The 14,768-nt window shown below is 38.2% G+C and overlaps 1 protein-coding gene across 1 annotated transcript in view; it reads left to right on the plus strand.

The window, feature by feature from the left end:
- Nucleotides 1-11,855: 11,855 nt before the first annotated feature.
- Nucleotides 11,856-14,768, plus strand: part of LOC104373015 (uncharacterized) — a 50,609-nt gene continuing 47,696 nt past the window's right edge. The window contains exon 1 of the mRNA XM_086612848.1: nt 11,856-11,928. Within this exon, the coding sequence (XP_086468974.1) occupies nt 11,856-11,928 (73 nt within the window). The remainder of the gene's footprint in view (nt 11,929-14,768) is intronic.

Consider the following 14,768-nt stretch of genomic DNA (forward strand, 5'->3'; position numbering starts at 1 on the left):
ATAATCACATCTGTCAGTGCTATAAGGGAAAGATATAAGATAGATTCAGGAACAAATCAAAACTAGAGTCAGACATGTTCTAGCTAATGTATGATATTCAAGATAATAATTCATGTCAGCTTCCACGATTCCACATTATACATTGCTTTGGGATAGGAAGCATTTTGCCCACTTAATAAGACAGCATGGGAAAGGATACAATCATTATCAAAGTATACATATTAAAGGATTAGTAAAATTCGTATGAGCTTCCATAGAAATCTGTTCATTGATTTTTGTAGGAGGTGAATAATGTTTTACATATATTAAATTCTTACCCAGCTGTGAAGAATACAGAATATCTAAGGTTAATCACTAAAATACAAGTGCAAATTCTTAAGTTTTAGTAAATTGTCATAATTCAAGAAAAATATAAATTTTCATATAGCTTTGCCATCAATTTCATTATCTGGATCTCTGGATCACAGAAAAAGTATCCCAAGACAATTCTTTTTCCAATTTCTTCACTAAATCAATTCAGATAATCTTCCTGTAGGTAAGCCCACAGGAACAACTTCCGCACATTCACACTGGAAAGCCATTGAACAAAAAAGATCTGAGCAAAATAATTTTAAAAATACATTTTGGTGTACAACTGACTAAATTACATGCATAAATATACTTACACTCCTTTCTCTTTATGAGCAAACATTAGCTAGAATAGTGACTAATCAGCAGGTACACCCGAAAGAACAACCATGAGAGCTTCCTGACATTCTATTCTATTCTCCTTGGTTTCAAAATATAACATACCAACAGTTTTGCTCCATTCAGAACTTTTACATGGTTTTGATCCACAAATATCCTAGCAAATAATTCTAGAGCCAGGTGTCTTCTTGGGTACAGCTAATGTCTCTGACATACAGAATGAGCTCATTCAGTTCTTTCATGAGTAGTCAGACTGGAAATTCTTTCCCAAAGTCCTACTTGTCTTTGATCTTAATGTGTAAGCATGCTGCTTCTATTAGAAGCAAAGCTGCACAAAATGGGAAAACCCACTGGATTGTCCAGGGTGTATATACAGCATGCTCTGTTGTTGAGACCACCTTAGCCCCCACAATTATGGGGTGTCTGATGCTAATCCAACGATGTTTTACTACCTACAAAAGTACTAAAAGTTTCCCTCTCAGTTGACATCATTATGTTCAAACTGAATAAAATGGAAAAATTCCTTATCAACTTGAAAGGGAGCAGAAAGAAGTCAATTTATCTCTCAAATGTGTAAATTGTGCCTAGAAAGTCCTTCAGTTGGCCAAGTTTGTGGTTTGAAACTTTAAATATTACTTTGATATTATCATTTGAAACGTGACAGAACCACTGTACCAAACTCAGGGCTGCTGTGACACTGACCTGTGAACCACAAAGGATAGACCTAAGGCATTGCATATGCCTCCATGTATGGAAGGACATGGCAGGGCAGATGTCTGGCTTCATCTGAGCATTAGTCCATACAGTCAAAGCAGAAGGTGAAACACTGCTTCCATCCATAGAACAAGAGAGGACTAGTTCCTTTGCTCAGATTAGCACAACCTGAAGGATACTTTAATTCGCTCCTATTGCCAAGATATAACAAAGTCATTGCAGGTGGAAGAGCCCATTCATACTCTATGCAAAGTCTGGGAAAAAAAGTTAGCATTTTTAATTAGCAGTTTTCAATAATTAGGGTTTTTTACTCCAGTAGCAACCAGTATCAAGTTCCTATCATACTAATATGTAAATGTAGAATTTGTTAGTTCCTTCTTGAGATGTTTATGATAAAATCATTTTAGCCAGGCAAAGGATAGAAGGGAAATCAGACACACAGAGGAATTCTACACATTGGGATTCTGCAAGGAAATCATAAAGATGAAAGTAAATCCAAGGACTCCTGACTTTCAGCAGACTGCCACAGCCACTTTTGTAAGAGATTATAGCCCCACCAGATTCCTGTTAATGATCACACTGCTACTTTTATTCCAAAGTAGAGCAAATTTATTTTGATATCTTTTCTAATAACATTTCTTCCAATATACCTCAAGATTCTTACTGTGAATTGTGTCTTACCCACGTTCCTACTCAGACAAAGACAGAAATACCCAACTTTTGTTTCCTAAGTACTTTGAAGTAGTTTGAAACAGTTAAACTACCCTATCAAGAGAAGAGTTGAGAGAGATTAACAGTTTGTTTAAAACACTTCATCTTAATCCTAAGAACTGGGTATATGAATTTAGATATTATGCTCTACATAGAAAATGAGCTACACTATCACAGGACAGTACGGGTATGGGCTACCTTAAGAAAATGTAATGAAAAGATCTGTATTCTCCTTTTTTCATTGTGATGGGAAATTTTAATTACTTCTACATGCAATGCTATTTAATAAGCTACTTTGATATTTACCCATGACTTACATGCTATCAAAAGAACAGAGTTAACAGGTTTGAGTAGTTACTTGAGGGATAATAAGCTGCAACTGGGAATTGTTGTTATCAGAACTGGAAGACACATCTTTATGGAACACAAATGTACTTCTGCTTCTCTAATTTCTCTACTGGTATCTCCTTTTATACAAATATTATACCCCTCTCCTTTTCTCCTTTTCAGAAGGGTGAGACATGCTTCTGTAGCCAGAAACAGTGATAGAGAAGCGGGGCTGCTTCAGGAGGACATGGCAAGCCTGTGTCTAAGGATCTTATTTCCATGAGAAAGCATGAGATGCTCTTGTGTGGAGGGGTTTATGAAGCAATAGGCGGGGTGAATACTGGAGTACTAGGAGGCTCTGTGCTGTCTGTAGGTAACATGGGGATTGAAGAGCTAGGCACAGGAGTGAGGGCTTCTGTAGAGCATGTAGCTGAGGTGCATGGAAACAGAGCAGCAAAATAAAAATAGAGTGGTGGAGAAAATTCACAGCAGCTTGTAGCCCTTCATAACATTGCCTGCTGTTTCTTGACAGAGGACCAACAAGCTCAACAATGAGACGGCAGCAAGATTTTTATTCCCAGGAACTGGTTTTCATATTGTAGGATTGAAACACTTCATACCTTAACCCACAAATGTGAAGAGATCCTATGTGCAGTGACATGAGTTTCATGAAGAGGCTGTGATGGGTAGGTGTTTGGATGATGACCTTCAGGATCTCAGACCACCTCTTCAGCATTGCTTAACCTCCTGTCTTCACTAAGCCACTTTAATACCACACCATCTGCATTTAATTGATGTTCAAGCTTCTTATCTGTAAACAGGGTAGCTGTCATTTGGCTATGACATACAAGAACATAAATGAGACCAGAATCTTGCTCATTATGTTGAAAAAGCTGCAAGAATAGTTTTTACTGCTCTTTGCAATATTTCTACAGATCAGTCAACACCATTATTGAATGCGGTCCTAAAATACAGTTTAGTCTGGATGAAATAAAATTGTTAAAGTTGTGGAGACTTCCTCCTTCTTTACAGATGTATGTCACAGAAATGAGAAGAAATGAAACCTGGTTCATTTCAAATTCTCTTTGGGAATTTGAAACTAGAAGTGAAGAAACAAACCTCCTTACAGTTATCAGGATCATGTCCTTCAACAGTTGCAATATATTCATTACGGTGAACTAGTAGAGCAGCATGCTTGTACGTGCATACACCAAAAGGTTATGATGTGCAAATATTAACTAGAACGGGTAACTTACAGTCTCTCCCAGAGCAAAGCCTGACTTCATGAGATCCATCAACATTGTGCTTTGACTGCCCTTTAAATTCCATATGCAAAACGGCAATTAATTTAAACCAAGTTTGAGTTGCTTTGCGTGGTTTTTTTTTTTGTTTGTAAGGAGCAATACTTAAAATTAAAACCCACTTCAGCCATAAAAGAATAATAGTAATTAATACAGCTCTATTACTCTGAAATCTTTTGCTGCGATTGGAAGCAGTCAAACAGTGCAGTCAAAGAAACATGAAGATTCTTACTGTGAATTGCGTCCTATCTACGTTCATACTCAGACATAAGCAGAAACATCCAGATTTTGTTTCCTAAATACTTTGAATGAATTACAAGTGGTTTGAAACTCCGTTCAACTGCTTACCTACCCAGCATTTGTAGGCAGCACTTTGCTGTCCCACAGTGCTTGCTTGGTCTTAAAATGAAGGATGATGCTTCAGTCTGGAAAGCAGAAGCTTGCTTACCCCTATTCCTGCCTAGCGTCTTTGTCTGATTAGACTGCAGCAAGAGAAGCAACACCAAATTCACATCCATTCTTTGCCTCTCTTATTCTGTTTGCTGGCTGCAGAACATACTCAGAGAGCAGGTGCTCTCTCATCAACAGGCTGAATTGTATTTGAATGGCTAGTCCTTACTAGTGTTTTGACACATAACATACAGAGAGCACTGTAACAGGGTAATACAGCCACAGCTACACAGCTCACAGCCCCTTTCCCCCATGGATATGGCAGCCCTTGTGATGTCTTATGTGAAGGACAATGCCTAGAGATTCAGAAAATGTTACTTTTAGGAAGAATTTGATGGAAGATGACTATATATAGAAAAAGGAATTAAACTAGAACATTGATTCCCTGTCCCTGGGCAGGCAGAAGTGTATTTGACAATCTCATGGTGATTTTTAAACATTGAAGAGAAGCTCTGAAATTGAAATAGGAATGAGTAAGGAAAAAAGGACTGAAACAGAATTAGTAAGAAGGGGAAAAGGCTTACAGGTACTCCTGCAGCATCTAGATGTGCTACAAGAAGACAAGGAGGGCTTGTATCAAGTTCTAGAATCTTCCTCCAAAAAATTTCAAGCTGCAAATATATTATCTATAAAAGGTGTGTTTTTAATTAATGTACCCAAGAATTTGGTAAAACAATAGATCATAAACCACAAAAAAAAAAAGACTAATTTCTATAATTGTCAAAACTTTAGAAAATAATCAAATTCATGATGGATAATCTTGCACAAAAGGGCGATGAAATTTTGGAGCCAGGTTGATCACTGACCTGTGTCGCTGTGGGGGTCATAAGAGTGCCAAGGCAGGGGCAAGGGAGGGAGTGGGCATGTGTAGCCAGTGCAGGGGAAAAGGAGGTAGCGGCAGCTCTGCTTTAGATGGGTTTGAACTTCCTAGGAACCACACCTTAACCAATGTTAAGGAACAAGATACCACAGAGGAGAGCAACAGGAGGAACTGCTGTGCTTGTCTGCACTGACTATTAGCATCAGTCATCCCAAAACAGAGGGACTCTGTTGCACTTGGTATCTCACAACAAAGCTATCTATGTTCAGCTTTTATTTGCGAATTGGGCTATTCCAGGAGTTAGCCTGTGTAAGAGTTTTCTCAACATGTAGATTTGTCTCATACTCTCTATTGATGATGGAGAGGGAAAGAGGGAGCAGAAGAGCCATGAACTGAATTGTTGCACTGTTATTTGTCTGCTCAGGATGGATGCCAGGTAACTTCCATTAATCTGAAGAATAGGACAACCAAGGAGTTAAGGGATGATAAGCTTGTCTCCATAGGCAGAAGACCACCTAAGACTCTAAACTCAGTCATCACTGCAGACAGGAGTTAAACTTAGAGCCTGGTCCCCAAATACAGTCTTCAGACTGAACTACCAATATGGGCATAAACTTAGTCTGTCAAACACTGAGGATATGTGCAGCACTAATAAGCATATTCAAATCGGAACAGTTTTTCATGGAACAGATGCAGAAATGACTCATCAAGTATCACTGAGAAAGCCTCACAATACAAGGAAAAATACATCAAAATGTATTCCACAGCAGATTCTGAAGTTGGCAAAGAAATGCAAGAAAATTTGAGAGCGCTTTGGAAAAAAAAAGAATGCCTAAAACAAGGGGCTACATGAAATTACTGGGGCAGGAGAAATAATTATGCCAAGCTTGTGGAAAAGAAAAACAAAGGAAAAAACGAACTATACCTAAGTCTCCCATCAAGGATTCAAAAGGCCAGATTTGGCTCATGTATGTTACCAGTATCCTCCTGAATAAGCAATTTGTGAGCTGAAGAAAAGATACACAGGCAAGGCAAAAGCACAATAGCATATAGGACAGTGCATTCCAAAGAGATAACAAAGCATCAGTGGCAATATAAATCCAGAAAGGCATATGCAGCACTACGCAGAAAAGGAAAACAAAACTGAAATCCAGCCAGACGATTCAAATGAGAGCTATAAACACCACCCTAACCAAGCAAATACTGAAGGTGAAAGTCTACCAGCTGAGTTTTCAGACAGCATGTACAATAGAAAAGTTATGCTTTCAGCTGAATTAAGTGCACGATGGACCTAACGACATTAAATCTGGTAAAAATTATTTACCCCATACATATATTTTCCCAACTTAAAAAAATAGCATCCAACAATCAAAAATACTGAGATAAGACAAGGCATGGCAGCTTTCTGGAAGCAAAGCTATTAAAAGTTTTTCCAGATGCTTTTAAAGGATGTCAGTTAGATAAAAAAATTATTCAGCCAGTACAGCTGAGTACTGACATAGCTAAAGCTCAGGAGCAAGAATTGCAACAAGAAAGAAGGTGCTGAGCTCACCTAGGTTATATAGCAACCACACAGAAGTCAAGCAAGCTGTGTGCCTAAAAAGAGCTGTGACATTTGAAAACCATGACACTAATGACCGTACTTCATTAGTTCCATCTGAAAGGGGCAGAAGCCATTGTGGTCAAGGTATTAGACGTGAGTTTCATTTACTTTTCTTGCATTTTTCATTTCCCTTAGTTAAGGTGAGCAGAGCAAGACCTCTGCTCCCCCTGCCTGCCAACAGTTTAAGATACCAGTTACAGGCTCCTCTTCCAAATCCTTTAAAACAGAATCAAGAAAAGGGAAGACAGCACAACTGTGCACTTAAGGTCTCACTCTGTAATTAAGGAACTATGACTAACGTCACTGACAAAGGAGACAAATTACTTCATTTCTTCTAACTTTCACTGCTCTTAGCTCTCACTTGTTTTCCATTTAGACAATCTAATCTCCGCAGCCAGTTTTCTTCCATGTTCCACAGTATCTTGCATAACCAGTTCTAAAGTTACTATGACAATCTAAAAAGCGATAACAATCATATACAACACAGAGCTCATCAGCCATTCACTGTAAGAGTTTAACACTCTCTCCACGTGCTTTTCACCACGAGGCTCTGTGCAGTTTTGTTTTCCATGGAGAAACCTCTCTGAGATTTCTCAAGTGGTGTGACATATTATACTAAGCAGATGAACTGCATCATATATTCCAAGAACCAGGGAAAAGAGCCTGTGGCCAGATTGTGTCTGCTATTTTCTTCCACAGTGGCAGTGCACATACTTATTAGAGGGAAGATAACAGCCACTGAAAAAAGGGTGGAGAGTGAGCATGAATCCCCAGATATGGCTGGAAAGCAAAACCCTGGTGAGTCCCCAGTAAACTGATGGGAGGAAAGAATGGTTGAGGCTATCAGAGAAAGGTGAGAAAAGCATGAGCAGGGCAAACCAAGGAGAGCAACTAAACCTCTACAGAGCTAGATGGAAAGAGTGTGCCCGATCCTCTGCTTGAGTTAATGCCAACTTAGTTTACATTAATTGCAGACTGTAATTACAGTATCTTACTTTCCACACCACAATAAATACTCTCTTCTCTGACCAATCCAACATTCATTCATCTTCCCAGTTCACATGGCAAGCAAGGACTTCACAGATCTGAGGCACAATGTAGCTTTACCTGAGTCCCAACTATCTCTGGTTTATCATGCTTGCGAGGAGGCACAAGTTCTCAACACCAGTGGAGCTGTAATTTGAACACAGAAAGCAGACAAATTTTAGTGTCATTAATAGCCTTAATACTACCACTTCCTAACTTCTGAATGCTTGCCTTTGCCAGTCTCATATTACATGCTCTGCTTTCAGGTTGTAATTACAGTATTTATAGTATACATCCACATTTTATCTGGCATTTGAAATTTTACATTAAATTGGTGTAATGAATGTCTCAAATTTTGTCCCTACTTCTACGCAAGAAACCAAGAAGAAAAGGTAGAATTTGAGACATTATATCCATTTTCAGAATTATGGGTCAAATAACACATATATTGGATTTACTGTTACAAGAGGTACTTTTAGTGACCAATCCATTGGCACAGATTTTTGAGACAAGATCAAAATAAGAATCACAATAATATTTGTCAGCCAGATCCTTGGCTGTTGTAATTAATTTCCAATAACATCCTATGAAATGAGCTGGTCTATATCAACTCTACAGATCTATCCTAAATTAATTTCCATGTTATTTGACACTGAGATGTCAAGATAAGCTTCTGGGTTTCACACGGCACAAAAACTGAGAAAAACAGACAAAAATGCAGGAAAGAAACAAAAATGGTTTCAATACCTCCCTGAACATTCCTTCCTGCAAACATGAGTGCTTTATTTTAGTGCCAGGCAATACCAAAACCGTGGTCCCTTAGTGGATTCCTGGTGTACATTAACAATAAAGAAAACTGCTTAAGTTTCTGTTATTAAAATACTTCAAAACTTGCTTCTGGGGGTTCTTTGCCCTCATTCAACTGAGGAGCTTTCTCCCCTCTACCTGCGTAGGTAGGCTTTTTTCAGTGTACCATCTCAGAAACTCAAAAGTCCTCCAATGACTTTTTTTTAATCTACAGGAACCACTTGAAGCAGCCACACACGTGACCAATGAACACGTTTACTTAAACCCTTCTGTTTTTTGTGATACACTCAGCTACAGACATGCTTCCCCCAGCAATCAGTAAAATCTTACAGCCTAACAACTTTCAAAACTTCGTAAGCCATCTAACAGAATGACCTGAACTTCTTCTGTACCTGTTTTGTTATTATGAATTTCACTCACTCCTTGTGATGGAGAGGGAGGAAGAGAAAGAGGCTGTATAGTTGGGCAAGTTGAACTCTAGAAGATCATTTGAATGTCACTGCTCCCTAGAGATCAAAAATTTCAGCCTGAGGAGTAGCAATCATAACAACTCCAGAATATGTAAAGTTTTGAGAAAAATCTTTTGAATAACACCTTCAAATACAACTGGGACAGCCTTCACAACAGCTATACAATACTATACACTGACAAATACATAGTGAAGTATCATATTCAAGTTTGACATGCATTGTTCCAGTCACAAAGAGTTATAAAGAGTGAAAACTAAAACCATCTTAGAAGAAGAAAGAAGTGTTTGATATTAGCGCCCTACTTAATGACAACTCCAGTAAAAGAGACAGGGCAAAGGAAAAAACAGCCTTGACCCCCCCGACACATCTAGTCATCCCAGGTAGAGACACCCTCCTCACCTTCACCTGATGAGTATCAAAAGCACTAATTGCCCCCTCAGAGAACCCCTCCCTTTATCAGTAGTCCCTTGCTCTAGTACACCCAATGGGAAACAAGAAACTCTCTCCAAATGTTTTAAAGTAACATAAGAAGATCCTGGTATTCTGTTGTTCCCCTCATGCAGACATGGGTGTATCCAAGAAGGGAAGGAAGCTCTGCTACTTCTGACTGTCACACGTAGCCCATTGCTAAAGGTATATGCACATTGGTTGCAGAAAGTCTAGTTTGTTGGGTGGCTTGTTTAAATGCTGAAGTTAGTCTAGTGTATATTTATTTAATATAGCTAAATGGCCACGTAAATAAGATATCATTTGCCTTCTCTATGTACAGATGAATTTATATTCATTATGAGTACTGGCACAGAATAAAGCAACGTTCTACGGGCAGGAAATTCAGTCTTTTCTTTTCTCCTGGTCTGCTGAAGCATGAAGATATAACTCTAGGGTGTGTATAGAGCTTACTACTGATTATGAAGATGTAACTTCATTAAACATCCTGGATGCTTTGACGGGGAACATGTTCCATGCTATAGCAGGACAATATGTCAACTTAAGTACCCCAACCTTGCCATAGTAAGCTACCACCAATTTCAGTCCAAAAATCAAACCCAGATAACGCTTCATAAAGGAACTCTTTTTTATTTATTTTATAATACAAATGAGTGAGGATCTAATATATTCAGTGCTAAACAAAAGTGGAAATAAGGGTTGAACTGAAATAAACCAAAAAAGAATGACATTGTTTAGTTCAGTACCACCTGAATGGAATATTGTATTATACTCTCCTATTCTTTTACAGAAGTATTTTTAAATTTGTAACTGCAGAGTTGGATTTTGATAAGAACCCAAGGGAATTAGGCATTCAGCTGTGATCACATTTTACAATAGGACACCCTCTTAACTTTGTCTCCTTCCCCCGCTTCAGCAGAAATGACCAACATCAGTACAGACTGCTGAACTGAATCTTGCCAGACATGCAGAAGATAATACTGTCCCATTTTACACAGAGAAAGTCCCTTCTGCATCTCTACACACCCTAGTACACATCTTTTTTTTTTTCACTTCTTCTCCTGTAGCTCCCCCACCCTCTTGCTAAATCCCCCTCTGAGCAGCGGCTCTCATTCCATTTCTCATGCAGAGGATTTTTTGACCCATCAGCTACCTCCATTCTTGTAAACTGACAGGAGGCTGAAGATGAACTGAGGGCAAATGTTTCGTGTATAACAAGTGCTGGACTGTGGATCGTTTTTTGCAAACTTAGCAGTTTTAAGAGTGGTTTCACTAACTTTGAATATTTTTGTCCATCTTTTACCATATTAAAGTAAGGTCTGTTGACCTTACAAAGAGACAGGAATCTGCCCAGAGCAACTCATCCTACCCATCTCCAATGCCAAGCTGAAAAAAGAAGGACGAAGTCACGCGAAGTAGCAATACTGTCTGTGTTTATTGGAGTATACATTCATTCCTGCTTTTGAAATTATACTCCAGTAGAATTGCAAAAAACTAATGTTCAGGAAAAATAGTATGTCAAACATTTACTGGCAAGCCTTAATAGGCCTGACTCATTGCCTGTTTCTCCAATGCATAGCCCTCATAACTCCATCGATGTGAATGGAATTACAAAGGAATGATACTGAAACAATGTGATCATGGTCGCAGGCCATAATTAACCTTTTTTTTCTCCTACAAAGCTGGTGTAAGGCTGTGTGACTGTCTGCAGTTATTCCTGGTATTTTCTACAAGAAGGCAAAATCAGATTAGGCAGAGAATTGAGAAGTAGATTTTAAGATTTAAGCCCATGTCTAATAAATGTAGGATACAGTCTAAGTGAAACTGCCTTAATGTTCCTCAGATAGAGGCCTAATGCTTCTCAGTGCCACACAGAAGGATTTCCATGGCATACCTTCAGTGTGACCATGTGATAGTGCAGAAACCTTCAAAGTTATTAGTCTGTTCTTTTTACAAGAAGATTAGCTGTCCCAAGAGGCATGGAGTGTTCCTAATGCTGGGTCCCGATGTACGAAATACTCCACACCTCTTCAGACTTCAGATATTAGCGGAGATTTTTGCCAAGGAGCTGCCTGGCATCAGTTAAAGTATTCAAAAACATAGAATAGTTACTTGCATTCCATCTTCACAACTGAAAGCAATACTAAATTAAATTTGTTCCAGGACCTGTTATTTGTGGAGGAGGAGTTATGTTTTATTTGCAATCATGTTATATTTCTTTATTAGACTGAACCTTAACAAAATATGCGTATGTATATGTATATACTCCTCCCAAAATGCAAATACCATTGGTCAGTTTCTGAGGAAGCACAAGCATCCTCTGTTTACCTGCTCATTTGCTAAAATCCCGCAAACTCCACCTTTCTAGGCTCTCTGAATCAATCTGGGACTGAAGCCAAAGCCATCTACTATATAAGACAGACAGAGCACAGGTGAACTACTCCTCCTGACCAACTTTAGACCCAATATCCTTGTGCCAGACTCCCCTCAAGATGGGGTTTGGCAGGGGGATATGGGTACCAGAATGGGCTTTCCTGTTAGCAGTTTGCTGTGTCCATCCAATAGGTAAGAAATTATCTTTTTTATTGGGAAAAGAAAAAATACTGTTTAGATCTAGTAATATATTTTAAACAACTATACTCGTTTTATCATTTCACTTATCAGATGGTTGCATTTAAACAATATACCTATATCTTTTTAAAAAAATTTTCATTAAATATTTAATGTCTATCTCTTAACTGGAATTATTTAATTCAATATTGCCTCAAAATACTGTACATAACTACATGTGGAAGGTAGCCTGAATATCAAATAAAAAAGAACCATTATTCATGTCCTAAAATGTCAGGTTTTCAGTATCTCTTATGCCTTACGAAAGTATTTTATTCCTGCTGCATTTCGTATTAGGATTGATTATGAATGTTAGGTCTTTTATGAAATTTCAAACACTATATTTCCAGTTGCTAGATCAGACCACTGGTCAATCTTTTTCAGTATCTTGTCACCTACCAGGACCTAATACCAGATCCCTCAAGATTTCTTCCAGCTACTTTTGAAAAAAAACCTAGAAGGGAATATTCATGTGGCAATGATTTTCAGTAACTAATTGTACATTGATATTACCCTATACAAAATATTCGTACAAATTACTGGTACTGAGTGTGAGCAGGACTGGAAGATCTATCTGACACATGCAATCCATCATTTGGTATGAGTTTTTTTATCCTATCAATATTATATCCATCAGGGTTGGTCTTAATATGAGTAGCCCTATTAAGTCAATGGAACCACCCAAATTGAAATTACTTGCCTGAGTACAAGCTTGCTAAGTCAGTCCCATTCATATACAATAATTACTGCCCTGTCTGTTGACATCTTTAAATCTTCAGATTGCCTATGTAAATTTATCTTGCATATAATTTTCAAAACATTGACGAGTGCAAATATAATTATAGGCTACTTTGTAGTTTGTGAATTAAACACTAAAACACTGGCAAGTTGTTTTAAGCACAAAATACAAAAGTCACTTAAAGTTTAAGACTACGCTTAGAGTTACACAAAGTCAGTCAAAAGCATCTTCAGCCATTCATTGAACAAGGCAGTTATTTGATAGTGCAATGCTAATCTGATAAATTGCTTTGAAAAACGAGTAGTCGTTAGACATTGTCGAGCAAACTCCTCTCTATTTGAATTGCACTCTGTGGAAAATATTTTCAGATGTTCTGCGTGACTAAAGAATGGCCCAATCTCGTGTTATTTCCACAAACATTCTGTGCCTGACTTTACATTTTGGGTCAGATACTAACTTTTATAATTGATTGTAATGATAATTGCATACGTGGATTGGCAGCTGGATATAGACTTAGCAAGGTGCATCCAGAAATATTCTTAATAATTAGGTCTGTTCCCAAATTGTCAAATAGTGAATTATCTTGATTATTCTCATCACTAAGAGATACTTATTTTTATAATGGTCAACAACGTGGCATTGTGCAATTGCTAAATAAATCAATGCAGCTAGAATTTCCTTGGAAATTATGTATTTGCTAAGTAAACAAAAGTCCCTGCTGTTTCCTTGAGAAAAATTAACAGACCAAAATACATCTATATACTATTCTGCTCTGTTACAAAGGTTCTCATGCTAGAATAAACATTCCATGACTCTGTTTCTGCTGAAATTCCTATAGATGTGTTAGGTGAGAGCAAATTCTGGCCAGTTATTAAGACTTATAGAGGCATTTGTCTCACCTGATCAGCATCAATTTTTCTCATTTGATCAGTATCAATTATAATTATATGAATGCATTTACTTAATGATATTATCTGTGACACACAAAGACTAACAGGAAATGGAAAACGGTTAAACTCTGTCCTAAGTTACTTCTTTGTGCATCACTAGTGGTCTCACATAAAGTTAAATGAGAAAAGAATTAAAAGCTGAAGTCTGAAAGAAACTGCAGACACTTGCAGCAACTTCTAGATATGGTGAGGCTGCCCAAAACCCTCTTCTCCAAAGCCAGGAGTCTCTTGGGGACCTCTTTGGGAGAGAGGACTTGAATCCCTTCAGACAGTCATCTTTCAGCTCTGGGATCAAGTACTCAAGTACTCAATCTGCTTACACAGCAAGAAGTTAAATTAGAAAAATAATTAAAAAAAAAAAAAAATAAAAAAGGTGCTCCTGATACAGCTATTTTTAAGGCAAAGGTAGTTGCCCAGCTTTCATGGGGGTATCCAGGCTGAGTTCTTAAGTGGAGGCAATGCTGAGCAAAGAATGCAAGCACCAAAGGGGACTGGAGTTTCTGACACACCTCTGCCTTCAGCATTTCCCCCTCTTCCACCAGCGCGGCTGCCTGTTCAGTGAGATGGGTGTTATGCACCCAGTTCTGAATCAGTGAACTCTTCCCAAATATTGTATAAGGAAAAAGGGGGCTTAAATTAGGACTAAATTATATAGGCAGTTCCTCTTTGAATGAGAAATTCTCTAGACACCTAGAGTGCTCATTCACATAATCCTGATAAGGATTCAGATATTAGTCATTTCGTCACCTAATCCTTTGGGGATTTAGACTTGGTAAGTTACAGGTACATTATAGGACACATGTATAGGTATAGTCCCTGCCCATGGCAGGGGGGTTGGAACTAGATGATCTTTGAGGTCCTTTCCAACCAAAACCGTTCTATGATTCTATGTTAGTCAACATGTTCCAAGCACAGTTGTCACATAGTGACAGGATTCAGTCCTTCACAAAATAAAGTGGTAGCCATTTTTCTCTTACAGGAAGTGCCTGCCATATTTACTTATAAAAGACAAGAGCTTAAAGCACCAACCTAGGAGCTCGGGGTCAGTCTTTTTCTAGGCATGAAAGAGTTGAGGTCAATATCTGTCATCTCTCAAAAGTCTCTGC

Source organism: Tauraco erythrolophus, chromosome 6 (assembly GCF_009769465.1).
Source record: "Tauraco erythrolophus isolate bTauEry1 chromosome 6, bTauEry1.pri, whole genome shotgun sequence".
Lineage (NCBI taxonomy): Eukaryota > Metazoa > Chordata > Aves > Musophagiformes > Musophagidae > Tauraco > Tauraco erythrolophus.